Genomic DNA, 17,253 nt, shown 5'->3' with positions numbered 1-17,253 from the left:
CAAGTACTGAAACCTGCTGAACACCACAGGTAACACGAAAGAGCTCAGATGTCATTTCACCATATTTAACACAATTGCGTCTTATCTTAGAGGTAGGATCTCAACCATAAGAGGACGGTTCCTGAGAGACCAATCCATTTTTTCAACCGTTCTAGTAAGATATTATGGTCCACAGTGTCAAAGGCAGCACTAAGGTCCTGCAACAGCAACAGTGATGAAGCGCCGGAGTCCAATGCCAGTAGAAGATCATTGGTTACCTTAACCAGGACCGTGTCAGTAGAGTAATTAGACTTGAATCCTGATTGCATAGATTCAAAAAGATTATGCCCGAATATAAAATCATTCAGCAACACCACAACTTATCTTGCAAGAAATTTTTCAAAAAAAGTTCTGAAAAGCGTTAACGTATTCTTAGGGGCGAGTAGGTCTTTTTTTATATTGATTTGTCAAATTATCAATTTGTGGGGCTGGAGCATGTTGTGTGTGTTTCTAAGACAAGCAGCAAGAGGAAAAAGTAACTTGGTTTGATTGGGAATCAAGTTGATCTCTTGGACAACTTCTGATAGACATTTAATGAGGAAATGACGGAAATTCCCACGTGCAAAATACAAGTGCGCCACTGAAAGCTACAAAACCACAAAAGGGGAAGACAGGTTTGCAATGGAGGCTCAAGATTTCACACCTCGCCCTGACGATGTTGCTCCAAATTAAACATGTGACATGATCACAAAAAAATGTGTCAGGCTAGGAAAGGGAAATGCATCAAATGACAGCAGTCACATTGCTAACCGCACAAGAGGCACACGAGGGGAACCGCACACAAAACACAACAAAAACACGGGAGTTAGTCACGCAGTTCGACTGACAACCTTCCCTTCACAATAGCCGCCTGGGAAACGGAGGACAATTCAGATCGAATATACCTAAATATATTACATCAATGCAAATTATTTATGCGTTTGGTCATTTATTTTGTGGTTTATTTGTTTTGGTATTTATTTCATTTTGTATTTTGTCACAAAATGTTATTCAAACGAAGGGGTGGGTCAAGCTGACTGAGCTTTTCATTGGTTGATTATTCATGAACAAACCGGCTACCAATCAATTAATAGGTGAAAAGCTCAGCCAATTTGACCCGCCCCCTTACTTGATCACACTTTATAGTGACAAAATACACAATACAAAAATACACTAAAATAAATACTGAAAAATAAATAACAAAAGCATAAACTATTTGCATTGAAGTCATATTTCCTGGACTAAAAGTCACAGTTAAAACAAAATTTTGCAAGACATTCAAAGTGTGCCATATATGCAAGGAGATATGTTAAATTAAATTGGAAGTGCATCATTAGAATTAAATCCTACTACGAAAGGTAACCATTTTTGAATAAAGGAATCTATTTTGGCAGTGAAACCAGTTTTGTTCTTTTGAAACAGGTTATTACTCTCTGCACCCCTTGATCTTAGTTTTAAATCCATGCACCTTATAGTCATATGCGCTTTAATTGTGAACCTTTTTTGCAAAGGGCCGTTTTTGAAGGTGCTTTGTAGTCTGGAAAATATGGTAGGTGATTTATTTGTGTTGATTTGGTTGTGGTTTGCAGTGGACTCAAATGCAGGGGAAGAAGGCACCGAGTTAGGCTGCTCAACAATTATGGTATTTAATAACAAAATCAAAGTTACAAACAAGTGGTCAAAGAACAACTATCCAAACTAGAAAACAGAAACCAAACCTCACAAACCAGGATGAAACTGGAAAGCAATGTGATGGTGAAACTGATGGTAATATATGATGATGACCCAACAGAGTATGATGTCTAACCAGTGCTCAGATAGGGTGGGCCCAGGTGGGGGTAATCATGACCAGGAGAAGAGAAATTGTGTTTTGTTCCACAACTGTGCGGTACGTGATTTTTGTGGACTTTGTTTCAGTTTGCAGTGGACCCAAATGCAGGGAAGCAGAAACCACGCCAAAGTGCTCAACAATGATGGGCTTTAATAACAAAATCATCAAAGTAACAAACAAATGATCAATGAACAATTAACAAACTATTCATACTAGAAGACAAAAATCAAACCTCACAAACCAGGATGAACCTGGAAATTGAGTGACGGTGAAATTTATGGTGATAATTGATGATAACCCGACACAGTGCGCCATCTAACATTTACATAGGGCGAGCCCCGATGGGGGTAATCACAATTAGGCGTGGAAAGATTAGGCAGATGTGGGTCTTGTTCCACAACCGCTTGGCACCCTATGAGGGAAGGGAGGGTGTGTCAAATCCTGACAGATTTATTTCTATGGTATATATTAGTAGGTATTCGTTTATTCCTTCATACGGCAGGATCCATCCTCTGTACAAAATTTAAGGCTATGTTTAAAGGGACATCCAAACTATTCCGAAAATAATACAATTAAAGCATTTGAGGATGCTGTTAGCATTAGCATTGCTGTCCATATGGATGGAGAGAAGAACATTGACTTGGTCAGCAGCAGTCACAAAACATGCGGTGGCTTTTTCCTTTTTATTATTTGTCCAATTCTGATGAGGACGGCAAAAAATAAAATAAAAACTCATTCTGTCAGAAGTGCTGCTTTGGTCCGTTTGAGTCCCGAATGCATTTCAGGTGCCGGACCATCATTCATCGGGCTCGTATCTAAAAGGCAAATGGTTTAGCATCTTGACTTTTGATTTGAAATGTGAGGTCTTGAACACCTTTTAGTGTTTTTGTGGCGTACCTGCGCAATCGTTTTCGGATGTCCTTAAGCTGCTCGTTCTTCTTAGTCAACATGTCCTTCATGTTGCGATAAGCCACAGTCTGCTGGAACTTTTTGTCCAGTTCCTGCAGAGACCCGTGCGTCGTTAAACCAGGTTCAAATGGCAAAGACGCACAAATCGGGTATTGAAGACGGACCTTCTCAGCCATGGTTAGCTGCTCCTGCACGGTTTGAAGCTGTCGCTTGGCCAGGAGCAAGTCGTCCTGCAGGTCTTTCTGAGAAGCTGCGCTGTTGTTCAGCGAGCGCTGAAAGTCCTCTTGGAGGGCGGCCATGGTGTTCTCAAGACTGCTGATTTCTTTCAGCTGAAAGAATAAAGTGTTAGATTAGGCCTCTCAAATGTTACAAGACTTGAGCTGATTCGCTAGGTTGCTGTGAACTGTTTTTGATTGGCGCATTCCTATCTAAAAGGACTCTTGCAAATGTTATCCAGTTAAGACCACATTAGCACAGTGGTGAGGCTGAGTCGTGTGTGGGTAGACGGCCAAAACAGTAAAAGACTAAACCAGGGGTGGGCAAACTACAGCCTGGGGGCATGCTAATCCGCCCTGCCAAAGGAAAATGGTGCATCATCCTGCCCCGCTAAAAACATTTTTCATTGCATTTATGTCCTATCTGTACATGAGATTTATTTTATCGTTATCTTTATTCATCAATATGTTTAAATGCAATTCTGAATAAGCCTTATAACATTATTATGCCAATAATCAGATTCAGTCCTTAAAAAAGGGAGATATTATATCACTGAACTGGCTGCCAGTCCCCTGCCCACTGCCCGGAGATGGCTAGGATGGGCTAATGTCACCTCTACCTGTTTGTCCCCTTGCAACTTCTGGAGGTCTTCCAGGGCTTTCTGGGCCTTGGTTTTCTCGTCGAGCACGTTCATGGTCTGGACAAATGAAATTGAATGAAAATGAGGGAACAGGACATGGATTGTTTTTGTTTCCTTACCTGTGATTCTAACGTGCGTAGTTTGGCTTTGAGTTTGTCGTTCTCCTCTTGGAGTTTAGACATCTCCTGAAACATCACAACACCAGTTTTAAAATGGCTCCATTAGCTCGTGTTCATCAGGATTGATTTTTAACGTGCTCTTATTAGTTTCTCATGGTCTTGGGCTATCCTATCTGCCAAAAATTGCTTTTATTATATCAATCGTCGCCGCCCCTGAGGTCCTCTGGAAGAAGTTTGTTGACTGTTCCTCGGCTGAGGGACCAAAACCAACCAATGGTGAAGATGCATTAGGCAACCTTGGTCCTCACCTATGGAACGGTCTGCTGGAGGAAATCAGGTCCAAGGGGCCCTTGATATTTTTTAGAAGAGGCTCAAGACACACTTTTGTAATATGGCTTATAATTGAAGATTTGTATTTACTTTGACTTCAATTACTAGCCCTTTTAGAATGACATACTATACGTTTTACATTACATTTTTATGTTCTTCTGCAGTTGTTTTTTTTACTTTTGTTCTTTCAGTATTTCCTTGGGGGGCATACTGGTATAGGGTGTGGTTTAATGGCTGAAAATTATTTCCTGAGGCCATCTGCTGCCATCCCGATCAGTGTGGATAAGCCTCCCTCAGGTCCCTTTCCTCACATGGTTAGTCTGTGCCTTGTTATCACATTTTAATTCTATACTTTATTTTGTGCTAATTGTATTTTAACCATTGCGTGTGTCTGAATTATGTATTTTTAGTTGTTAATAAAGGAGGGGATTGTATCTTCTTATTGTACACTTAATGTTTTTATACACCAATTCGAGTGTTAATTTATCTATAAGTGCTTTAAAAATGGACTCTATTTTATTTTTTTATTTGATAGATGTTCGCAAGTAAGCAGCTGTGATAACGTAATAATTTTATGTGTGTTGGGGTTTGTTTTAAAAACAAACTTGTCAATGTATATGTTTTGCCCACATTATTTGTTTTATGATCGTTTCAGATTGGGTATATAACAATTTTAATTGTTTTAGACTGATCTAGTCTTGCCCATTATCAGGATGGTTTCGATCACTGGTAGCTGACAACATCGTCACCATGGATTGGTAACATTGTCACAATACACCACCTAGACTTGTTGACACCAATCATCTTTGGGGTTTTTTCAACAGTTTGTCTAGCTGTGAGAAAATAAGTACTGTGTTGCGTTTGAAAATTCTCTTTCACTTCATTTTCTCAGTTATTCCTTCTTTTTTTCAGTATTTTCTTTTTATCTCTTTTTCTTTTTCTCATCTTCTTTTTTCTCTTTTTCTTTTAAGTCTTTTTTCTTTTCCCGCAAAAGGTTGTGAAAAATGAAGCTTTTGGTCACTTTCATGTCACTGTAGTTTGTATTTTTCTTTGTGCTTTTAGACACTTTTTTCGGTTGCACGATGCAATTCAGTGACATCTGGAGGTCAATTAATACACACATACATTTTTAATGAAATCCAAAACATTTCACCTCAGTGGCCTTGTCTTCAATATAATAAAATCTATATCTCATTTACACTCCGCCGTATCTGCGTTTGGCCATGCTCAACATGTGTAATAAAAACGTTACCAGTCTTTTTCTGTGGTAAGAAATGGCAGATGTCAGCTCATTATCACAATGTAATGTTAAGGAGGGTCATTTAACCTTGTATTTTTATTTTCTTAGCATTATTTTAGCAAGGGCTTGCTTTTGGGTCCTGATCCACCAGTTGAGAAACACCGCACTAAAAGTTTTCAGGCTTCTACATGCAATCAGCAATGAAAGGAGAGGGTCACCTTATTGAGAAGTTCCTGAGATCTGCCTTGGTTGAGCGCCGCTAACTTTGCTTTGCTGTTTTCCCGCTTTATCTGATCACTAACTTTGAAGCCCGTCTTCTCGAAGGCCACCACTTCCTCGGGCAGAAGCTCCCTGCAGGGGGCAAGAGACTGACCTTACTGAGCGCATACAAAAGAAGAACTTTAAGATGAGGTTGGTCACCATCAGTGCAGGTTTACAACACGGGGCTTTATGCCCAAAACAACTGAAGGGGAAACATGCAGGTGATCCCGCAGGATCTTCACTCACCACAACTCTTCCTCAGCAATCAAATCATTCTGATCCACTAAACACGCAGAAACTCTGGTAGGGTTGCGGACTCTAACGCTCCCCTAAAACACGTTGACCAAAAGTTTACTTGAACCATTTCAGTCCTGTTTCTGTGCGCCACAGCACTGAAACTGCACCTATCAAGATCACAAACGACCTCCTCCTAGGCACTGATTCTGGATTATTTTACATTCTCATCCTCCTCGACCTAAGTACTGCCTTTGACACCATTTGCCATTCTATCCTTCTGAGCAGACTCTTCACTTGATCTATCCCACACAACCCTCCAATGGTTTCACTCGTACCTCTCTGGCCGCACTCATTTCATTCAACTTAAGTCCTTCTCCTCCAACCTCTCTCCAGTCTCCTCTGGGAGTGCCTCAGGGCTCTGTCCTGCAAACCCAACTCGATTCTCCCACCCCCTGACCTTTACTCTTGCCTTTCTGATATAAAATCATGGTTCACCGTCAACTTCCTAAAACTGAACAGCAGTAAAACGGAACTACTTATTATTGGCACCAAATCCACCCACTCCAAAGTTGACTCCTTCTTTCTTTCTGTTGACAATTCCTCAGTTTTTCCCTCCTCTCTGGTCAAGAGTCTGGGTCTCATCCTCGATCGGACACTCTCCTTTAACTCTCATATAAATAACATCACCCGGTCAGCCAACTTCCTTGGGTGTCCTGAAAGGCAGTTCAAAATACAATGTATTATGATTATTATTATTATTTGTGTTGTCAATTGTTATTATGAATGGTTTCCCTTCATCGTGCTATTTTGCGTTTATTTATATCTTTCAGGACGACTTTCTGTTTTTATCCATTTTCTAAATTTATCTCTGGTAAAATGAATGAAAATAGTGTGATATTGAGATAAAATTGAGTGCCTTTTCATCACCGGTGTTCGAGGGGCTTGGGTTCAAAGCTCTCACTGTTGCGACCTGGGTTCGATGTACGTTGCATACAATGTTTAGCGATTGTGGTCAGCAAAAACGTTTCAACTCATTGCAGATATTGACCCTTTGCACACATGTGAAGACACCATGACGGGCGGTAGTAACCCGTAATAAATAGCAAAAACAGCTATACTATTATTCATCACCATTGATATGAACAATTAAACGAATATTGTGCAGCTGTCGGATGAGGTGGCTCACCTTGTCGGAAAGCACAGATGGCGCTCTTTAAAGAAACTAAGGATAACATTAGCAATGCTATTCTAAAAGTTTATAGAGGTCAGGATGGTTACCAGTTATCGGTGTTGTACCAGAAAAATGCACTCCCGGCATGATATGTCCCCTCACGCAAACATTACTTTTGTGGGAATGTAACAGAACTGACGTATTATGTTGAGTGTCTTTGACGTGACTCGTACCAGCTTAACATTAAAATGCTCAAAAATACATCAAACATACCTTGTAAAAAAATGTTTGGTGCAAATACCCTCTGAAACGGCTTTTCGTGTACATTTACACAGTAGTAATTAAGGCCTTTGGGAGTGTTTAAGCTAGGTTTCGTGTTAAGAAACCCCCAATAAATACAAACAAAATCAATAGACATCTGCGGCTGTGGAGCTGCATGTGGTCATACTGCTCTTTGGCACTCCCTAGTGGCTCCCTGGTACTTTTTCAACAAACCACGGCCCTAACAACCTCGCTCAAGTAGATTGCTAAGCCCAGCAACACCGGCCCATTATGCTAGTATGAGTTATTTCACAAATACTTTTTAAGAGTGCGCCTTCCATCCATCCATTATCTGCTCTGCTTATCCTGATTAAGTAATGGAGCACATTCCAGCCATCCTCGGGCAGTGGGCAGGGGACATCCTGAACATGTTGCCAGCCAGTCGCAGGGCGCACAGGGACATAAAATCTGCCTGCTCATTCACACTCAGGGACAATTTGGACCAGCCAATAACCCTAAAATGCATGTTTTTGGAATGTGAGAGGAAACCGGAGGGCTCGCAGGAAACCCGCGCAAGCAGGGAGAGAACATGCTAACTCCGCACAGGAAGGCTGTTAACTAACTGGATTTGATCCCATGAACCTCAGAACTGTACCGCGGTGTGTGTGCATCTTATAGTCAGCAAAGAAGTTGTAAAATTTGCAAGTCTACGAAATGAGATCATCATCTTGGACCATAAGCAAGATATTCCCATTATTCATGTTATGAGTGAATCAAACCGAATAGAAGTGAGAGCTCATCTCCATGACAACCGAGAGCTCTGAATAAGTTAAAAAAAAAAAAAGAAAGAAAGAAAGCAGATTTAGTTGTAACCTGTTGGCCATTTGCGAAACGTCGATCTGGAGGTGCACGTCGAACTTCTGTGCCTGCAGGAATAGTTGCTCCAGCATGACAGCGCTGGCGTTGGCCGCGTACGTCATTTCCGTCTCCACTTCGCCGCGAACAAAAGAATGAAGAGCGGCCAACATCTCTCCAACCTCGTCCGCCGTGAAGATGTTCTCCACCAGCCTACCGGTGCACAACTTCAGCGTCAAAAGACAGGCGGATCGATGCAAATATTGAAATCATAGATACTAAGCGAGTGCAGTCGCAAATCAATATACAAGCAAAAATATTGCCGAAAACTCAAGTTATGAGAATTTCCAGGCTCTACTAATAGAGAGCAGTTTTCCAAACCTTTAAATGAATGAATGAAACTTTATTTCGAGCATGATAAAAACTAAAACAAAACTACACGTCAAAAAACAGAAACAAAAACAATGTTGACTTACATGTCTGAAGATGAATAGGAACAAGGATATGCTAATTTAATCCTACCCCCAAGATCTTTCTTAACACCCAAGCTAATTTACTGTATTTTCTGGACTATACGTCTCTAAAGAGTATAGATTGCACCAGCCCAAAAATGCATGATTAAGAAGGGAAAGCCATAGATAAAGTAGAGTATTTTGGGGGCAATTTATTTGATAAAAACCAACGTACATGTATTTTTGAAAGGCAAGTTCAAGTATGAATACATGTTAAAAAAAAAGGACACGTTATACCAACGCTACACGTGCGTGCATGTCTTAGGAATGCAAGTAACGGCGTAATATATTAAAAGTTATTCAAAAAACTCTAGCATAAAGAACACGCTTGCCAAACTATCACCTTCACTTCAAATCTCTAAATCCAATGACATATTTATCCTCTGTGTCACTTTTACCGGTAGACAACTCCTCCAACTTGGGAGGTTGACGATAAGCCGTTTCCTTCTCGAAAAAACTGCACCCACACAGGGCAGGGTTAAAATGAGCAACTCAGGCCTAGAGCGCCCCTCGTGCGGTTTGGTGTGAAAATAACATGAGAAGTGATATACAGTACTGGTAATAAAAAATAATGTCATTGGTATAATGATGTGTTAATAATTCCACATATAGGTCTAATTGGAGTAGAAGTCCCACCCACGGCCAAACTATAAAAAAATGCGTCTCAAAGTTTGTAAAATACGTTAGCTAAGAAAAATTTGAGATAGATGTCTTTTGAGGAAAAATCTTGCCTGTCATGGTTAGTTATTTGGTTCGATCCCTTAACCACTAAGGTCCTAGGGGCAGCATTTCCTGTGAAATTGTCTTGGCCAAGTACAGCTAGGTAGCGCCCATCTCTCTCCAGGTCAACATATCTTTCCACCCAGTCTTGAACCGGGAAACTTTCGCATGTGAGGCCAATGTGCTAATCACTGCACTACGTCATATGAAAGAAAATTGAGGTTACAAGAGTTTTTAGATGCTACCACTAGTGAGACAAGTGCCTAAGACTGCTAACTCCATAATAAACTCGCATATTGTTTCGCATTCTGATTGGCTTAACAGTCTCCTTTGTTATTTGACAGTACAGGAGTCATTTGTAAAAGAAAAAAATAAAGTTTATATTGTACTTTTATTTGTTAAAAACTTGCTTGAGCCTGTAGGCTTTCAGAGTAGAGTATTTTAATGTATAATAATTATAAGGGGCAGCACGGCGGCGCAGTGGTTAGGGCGTGTGCGGCACGGTCTTGGGAACCTCCTGCGTGGGTTCAAATCCAGCCACCGGCCTTACTGTGCGGAGTTTGTATGTTCTCCCCGTGCTTGCGTGGGTTTCCTCCGGGCACTCCGGTTTCCTCCCACATTCCAAAGACATGCATTTCAGGTGAATTGGCCAGTCCAAATTGTCTTTAGGTGTGACTGAGCGAGTGAGTTGTCTGTCCCCGTGTGCCCTGCGATTGGCTGGCAACCAGTTCAGGGTGTCCCCTGCCCACTGCCCGGAGATTGCTGGGATGGGCTCCAGCCCACCCGCAACCCTAATAAGGATAAGCGGTAGATCTAATGAGATGAGAGATGAGATAATTATAAGGAAAAATAGTGTTCACTGTTTCTTTTTGGAACCATGACTTAGAAAAGAAATGCAGGATTATTGTATATATTTTTTAAAGTTCAGTGATTATTTGAATGTGTTTAAGTTTTCAGTAGGATATCCTTATACATTGTGGGGTCCGGGAACAAATTAATTCCTTTTCATATATTTCTTAAGGATTGTTCGAGATACAAGAAATTCTAGATATGAGCTCCACCGGGAATAAATTCATCCTGTATGTAGTAAGAGAGCCCACTGTATTTACTTGAATCGGATCGATACCAAAATTCTAAGTATTGCCTACACCAACGTCATCTCAAAGTAGCATGAGTGAGACTTGATTTTTGTCCCAATCTGAAAACGATTTGAGTACCTGGAAATAGACAAAATCGGAATTTGCAATTTTTGGGGGATTTACCCACCTCCTGTCTTTAAATTCTTTGAAGCAGCTATCAACAGTCTTGAGACTCAACATGCGTTCGGAGCGAGCAAATCTTCTGTACTTGATCACCTCGTTCTGATGATGATCGTTGCAGCCACTCTCAGCCTGCAAAACACAAAACATTGAATTCCACACACAAAAGTCATGTGCATCATTTATTGTTGCTTACATGCAGGTTAAAACTACATAACTCTCTGGTAAAATAAAAACAATTCTCTAGAAGATGATGCAAGAAAATCCAGGCACTATATGAGCTTGTTTTTCCTATCAGGTGATTTGAAAATCTTAGTGTTACCACAGAACTATTTTTCAGGAGAAACCGAGAGGGCAGCAACAGGTCATCGGTGCAAACATCTTTTGTCAAGTTGAAATGACGAAAAGGTAAATAAAAGGTGACCCACCATGTTGGCTGTGAACTTAAGCTGGCTAGCTGATGAAAATCGGCAGGCAAAATGAAGACGACACACGTCCAATTGTGAAATCTGGGAAACAAAATACTGCAGAAAGGTAGTTGTGTCCTTGGGGCAAATTTTGAAACTCAAAAGAAATAATTTTGCGAAGAAAATGTTCGGCTTTAATGCAAGCTAGCAGCGAAGCTAAGTGTTTGCAACAGAGCCCACGAGAGCGTCATTGCCTTGGTTACGAGCGGTGCGTTCAATGTCACTTCGTAACCCACAGATATTTAAAGCGCTGAGAATCATGTCATCCTTTGTTTAAAATAAACCAATTATTTGTTCAACTTTGACGTATTTTAGAGTCTATCCATTGAGAGGTTTTGGGAAAGAAACGAGAAAGGGGGCTTCTTTGACCGTAAAGTCAAATGTCAAGATATAAAGCAACATAACTATTGAAAAAAAATGCAATTTTCCAACCCCCAAAAGGCGTTTATTTATTTGACAAAACTCAAGTAAAACAAACGCCCACAAGAGTTACTGGCTATTGATAAATATACAAGCAAATCCCGTAAGATTCGTTAATTCCGACAAACAATCCGACATTAATATGTTGTTGGTGGTTTTTGAATGCTTTATTTCACAAAACGAAAAAAACGTTTCCATACACGATTTCACAGCAATATTGCACTAACTGTACAGTACAACCAAATATAGAAACAATCAAAATACCATGGAATAAAATAAATAAAAACATGTCAGGGTGAAACAGGGAAATCACTTTAAAATCCCAAACTGTGCAAATATTATTGGTTGAATTAATAAATCAACTCGTTAAATTGACATTGAACTGTTTTCAATGTACCGCGGGCTTAATTGTGACGTCGAGAAGTATACGCGGATGTTCAAGCGACCAACCAATCAAAAGACACTCATTTTTATGACGTCATTTCAGAGCTGATTGGCTCGTTGCCACTATGGCGTTTTATTCTGAATTATGACGGCAGATGTCACAGCCTGGCAACATACGAGAGCTGAGTAATGATTGGATAAAAAGTCCAACACAAACACATTTTCGAAAACTCGACAAAGCAATTATTGAAAAAAAATTTTTTATGAAAAACATGTCTATTTATCTATCTATCTATCTACTTTGGCCATATCCCTCGAGAGGGGTGACCGACAGCAAGACAAACACATACAATAACAAAGAAAATAAAAAAGGGAAAAAATAGCAAAAAACACACACAAAAATGTTTGGACCATGGCCAACCCAAATGCCCAAACAAGTAAAGAACCTTGGCACTCAAGTTGGTCATGCTTTCGTCCCTCCAGATGAAACGGGACACAAGAAAGCGGCCATGTCACTCGGGTCGGGGTGACACAACACACTCTTCTGTTCAACAGCAGGGCCCGACATCTTTCACTGGTTTACCCCTGCCGCATCATACGGGTGCCCTGCCCATCCCTAAGAACGCGTCCAAACATCCCACTATCCTTTTACAACACCTCTCCATTCATTCCTATCACCAACAAATGTGAAAAACATGCACTGAGAATATATTCTTGATAATGTTAATCATACCTTGGAATATTCTCCGCCTTTTTTAACTTTCAATTTGTGTGTGATGTAAAATGGAGGACAGCAAAAATACACTGATGAGATATAGCCACAAAGAATCGATAAAGATCTATTAAGAAAAGCGTTGGCAACTATTTTCCTCGTCGGGTTTTACTTGTGCACGATTTATAAGACCCTCTCGGCACGGTAAATTAATGCAAATGGGTGCATTGCATTTCCTTGAGAGGGCAAAAGCTGTAGTATTGTACCACTTTAATCCAGCAGAGAGCGCCTCGAGACCGATTCATATAAAAAAAACATCTTACATTTTTTTAAAATATATATATTTTTTTAATTGATCATTGACTTTTTTATGCCGATTTAGTTGGAAAACACTACAAAGATAACAATTTTCAAGGGAACACAAAATGCTGCAGGAATGCAAAGAAATCAGAAATTATAAAATAAATAAAGTTAAAAGAAAAACAATAATGGTGACATTTCAAACTCCACACAGCGGTCTGATTCTTAAGCAGATTACATATGATTTGCACATTGGGGATGATTATCATTTTCAAAGATTTAACCACCAAATGAGTGAATTTTTTTTTGTGGGTAACATTTTTTTTGCTACACATAAAAGGTATTGGTCTCTTTTCGTTTTAATTTTTTTATAACAAGTCCATATGTAATGTGATCTTTGGATAAGGTGGTAGGTGTACAGAATGACCCTTTGCACGTGACGCCACGTTGCAGTCACAGGAAGTATGGGCACCATGACGGACGGCACAAATAGCTGACCGCACGGCAATTGAGCACATTCTAAAAGGCTGGTTGATTACTATTGGGACGTGTAGAGTTAGTGTAGTAAATAGAGAGTAAGAATATAAATTCCTAAAATCTAATTACATGATGAAATTAATTTGAAATTAATTAGATTCAGTCTGGTGAAGACGAAAAAAAATGTCTGATAGAAACTGTGATTCTAATCTTATTTCCTAAAAATAGAATAAAAGACTTGGTTTGCTGAGCTAGTTAAAGAAATATATATATATATATATGTATATATATATATATATATATATATATATATATATATATATATAATCATCTCATTGGCTGCACCGCTTATCCTCAGTAGGGTCGCGGGGGTGCTGGAGCCCATCCCAGCCTTTTTCGGGCAGTGGGCAGGGGACACCCTAAACTGGTTGCCAGCCAATCGCAGGATATATATATATCTTATCTCATTAGCTGCACCGCTTATCCTCAGTAGGGTCGCGGGGGTGCTGGAGCCCATCCCAGCCATCTTCGGGCAGGGGACACCCTGAACTGGTTGCCATAAATCAATATATATATATTTAGTGTTTTGGTTGAAAACAAGGGAACTCCAGTAGCTCAGCTGATAGTATACCTGGTTTTCACACATAAGGTTGTGAGTCCGATCCTAAACCCAACCAACATGTTCATTGGGATGAGGGGGCTTGGTTTTGGAGCCATTGATTACTGATGGAATTAGGGTTAAGCTTTTGTTTGTAACTTGGGTTAGGTAAGATCACCATCAAAGCTCAACTGGTAAGCTGCTTGATTTCTGTACACAGTGTTGTGTGTCTGATTTGCATTACAAATTCTAGAGCTAAGGCTCTGTTGTTGGAGCTGCCGTTATGATTTTGCTTCGATTAGGGTGGCTTTGGTTGGAGCTAGGGTTTGAGTCAGAGATTTAATCCGAAGCAGAAGTACTGGTAGGTCAACTGATAAAATGTATGTTATACCCACACGGTTGTTGTTTCGATCCCTTGTCAAGCTAGTAAGAAGTTAAGGGTTTTGGTTGGAGCTAGGTTTATGTTTTTGGTCTGAGGTATAGTTCAGGTTTTAGTCAGAGATAGGATTATTGCTTTAATTAGGGTTGGGACCATGCATAGTCTGTTAAGTGTTGGGACTAGTGTTGGGGTTTTGGTTGGAGCAAGGGTTAGGGCTTTGGCTATAACTATGGTTGTTTTTGTTGGAGCTAGGGTTATGGTTAAGAGTTTGGGTTCGAATCAGTGACAGCATTGCTACCTCAAATGGTAACATATCTGTATTACACTCAAGGTTGAATGTTTGATTCCCAGTCAAGACAGTGTGAATTCTAGGGTTAAGATTTTGGTTGGAGGTAGGGTTAAGCTTCTGGTTGCTCCAACGAAATCCCTAATCCTAGAACTTGGACGGTCCTTACTGGGATAAAACTCAGTTTCAGTAAGTGAAATACAGCCATGTTAGGAGTTAAGCCATCAGCGTTTTTTCTGATTATAACCAATGTTCTAACCCTAGCTTGAGTTTTGGTTGAAGCTAGCAATGGGGTTGTTTTGGTCAGTACCTGTAGAAGTGCTAGTAACTCTAATGGTAAGATCGCTGTCACTCTTTTACAAGGCAATACATTCAAGGTTAAAGGTTTAGACTAGAGCTACAGTTAGGTTTTTAGTTGCTCCAACAAAAAGCCAAATTCTGGAATTTGTACTGTCTTGACTGAGGATCAAACCTACAACCCCATGAGGGTAATACAGGTATCTCAGCAGTTCAGCTACCAGTGCTTTCTATTTCCAAACAAAATTCTTAACCCCAACCGTAGCTTCAACCAAAACCACATGCGAGAAGTAACTGACATAGAATGGTGACAGAAGCTGCAGGAGAGACTAAAAATCCTGGCATGGTTACGATTTAAATTGTTGCTTTTGGTAAAAACACCCACCATGCCTTTGGTAAAATACTCTTCCATGTTGTTTACTCTCATATGTCGCGCTGAAAAAAGGTGCCACGTGTCCCTGAAATATCAAGCAAGATTAGAAAAAAGCTTGTGATTCTTTTTACATTACCATTAAATATACAAAGGCTATCCTAGCAGGAGCTATTTTTTCAGCAGAGATTTGTTTACAGTTTTCAATGCAAGCTGCAACAAATAGCACTAAAAGAAGGATTTGCAGACCGTCCAAGTATCACTTAAAGAGGTGGTCGGCAACCTTTTCTGTTCCACGGACCGCTTTAATGTCTTACAGTATGCTCACAACCCAGCGCAAGGGCAGCAATAAACATGTTTTTATTTTCACTAGTATGCAATATTTGACAGTCCTCATAACATTTCCTCAAAATAAACTCCGAGCAGACTCAATGCAACACTGCTCGCTATTGTAACGTTGTCACGTCGATCTGTGTGCCAAGAAATGAAGAATAGTTGACAAGTCTCCTTTATTTGTTTGTTGTGCACCAGACAAAAAAAAAAACGATAATGAATGACTTGCTGATTAAATGCTGATTACAAAAATAATTGCTTAACAGACTGCAAGTAAAACAAAAAGATGTCAGGCAGCTTGCATGAATTTTTCTACACAATCGATTCTGAATGCTGCAATGAAAGAGCAGTACACCTCTTTGAGCCCTGTCACTGGAAATTCCCAGCTTTATACAACGCAGCACAACTTTAAAAGGCAAAATGTGTTTGCAGATAAAACAAACTGCGAATGGTTGGAAAAACATTCAGAGATTCACTGTCCTTGTTTACAAACGAGTTAGCGAAAAGTTCTTAATCCGTCTTCGTTTGCGGTTGACGTTTCGACGAAACTCTCAGAGGTTTCGATGAACGAGTCGTAGTAAACGCATATGAAGCTCGCACAGAAAAATACAATTCTTTGGAGTCTTGAAGATGGAAAAGAAAAGATCTAAACTGCTTGTGTATTTACAGAGATGTGGAAAAAAAGGCATGTGATTGTGTAAAAACTGTACATCAGAAGAAAGGAATAGCATAGCCTCCCCGCTCTGATGAGAATTCGAGTCTAGAAGGGCGTTTGGTCCCGGTACTGGGGGTCTGGTCTCTGGGGTCCGGTCTGGGGTCCCCACCCAGTGCTAGACAGCGGAGGCTTTGTCCCTATTAATGAAGAGGCTCTCCTGGCAGAATGGATTGACCAGGACTACGCCCCCTCCGCCATAGTCCCCATTGGGGGGCAGGCAACTGTCAAGATCCTGTAAAGAGCACAAACGAAAACATATGTAAGTTTTCAAAATAAAACACTCCTCTTCTATGAATAATAATTTTTTTATCGCAATACAGTAATAGCTAGTTTTTTGCGAAGGTTGCGTTCCATAAAGGTACAGCAATAGTAAAAACCTGTGAAGTAGAAACCACTATTTATTTGTTTATTAAATACTTGTGTTGTGCTTCTTGGCTCGGATCCTGAAGCCTTTGCAGAGTAATTTAGACGAGCGCTTCATGAACCGTGAGTGTGTTGATGACGTAAGCGGTGATGTTTAAAATCCCGCAAAGCAGGTGTACCACATGACTGATTCAGGAAATAATTCGCTAGCTTTGAGTGTGCTTCGAAATAAAAGTGTCAAAGAAACGCCCGCAGGGTTGAAAAACCCCTTTTGTATTGGAAATCAAATTGTGCACTTGAAATTCTTTACAAACTTGCTGTCACACATCAATGCACCACTGCTTCATCTGTACTACGTGGAAGAGTTTCTTTCATAAGCAGGTGAAATTCACTGTCCAATAACTTTGCAAAAGATATTGTTTTTAAATAAAAACAAATAAGCACTTTGTTTTCTCTCCTTTTTTCACTTGTTGCATAAGCACAAATTAACACGGAACAATTCATGATACAGTCTTACTCTGTTACTCTCTCCGTAAACTCTAAAAGTATATATATTTTTTCTATTCAGAGCGA

General features: G+C 40.1%; 2 protein-coding genes across 2 annotated transcripts in view; both read right to left on the bottom strand.

Annotated features, from left to right (window-relative positions):
- Positions 1 to 1,979: 1,979 nt before the first annotated feature.
- Positions 1,980 to 11,264, bottom strand: lztfl1 (leucine zipper transcription factor-like 1). Its single transcript, XM_088322740.1, has 9 exons — positions 11,008 to 11,264; positions 10,587 to 10,711; positions 8,107 to 8,301; positions 5,522 to 5,654; positions 3,734 to 3,799; positions 3,594 to 3,671; positions 2,923 to 3,087; positions 2,747 to 2,850; positions 1,980 to 2,664 (listed from the first exon to the last, which is right to left on the bottom strand). Exons 1-9 carry the CDS (start codon positions 11,008 to 11,010, stop codon positions 2,646 to 2,648), a joined length of 888 nt encoding a protein of 295 aa, XP_088178866.1. The 5' UTR covers positions 11,011 to 11,264; the 3' UTR covers positions 1,980 to 2,645.
- Positions 11,265 to 15,764: 4,500 nt separating this feature from the next.
- Positions 15,765 to 17,253, bottom strand: part of tmem108 (transmembrane protein 108) — a 37,519-nt gene continuing 36,030 nt past the window's right edge. Inside the window, exon 7 of the mRNA XM_088322773.1 lies at positions 15,765 to 16,549. Within this exon, the coding sequence (XP_088178899.1) occupies positions 16,433 to 16,549 (117 nt within the window). The 3' untranslated portion in view covers positions 15,765 to 16,432. The remainder of the gene's footprint in view (positions 16,550 to 17,253) is intronic.

Source organism: Urocampus carinirostris, chromosome 18 (genome assembly GCF_059441175.1).
Source record: "Urocampus carinirostris isolate Australia breed hairy pipefish chromosome 18, RoL_Ucar_1.0, whole genome shotgun sequence".
NCBI lineage: Eukaryota > Metazoa > Chordata > Actinopteri > Syngnathiformes > Syngnathidae > Urocampus > Urocampus carinirostris.
This window is presented reverse-complemented; position numbering and strand designations above follow the sequence as displayed.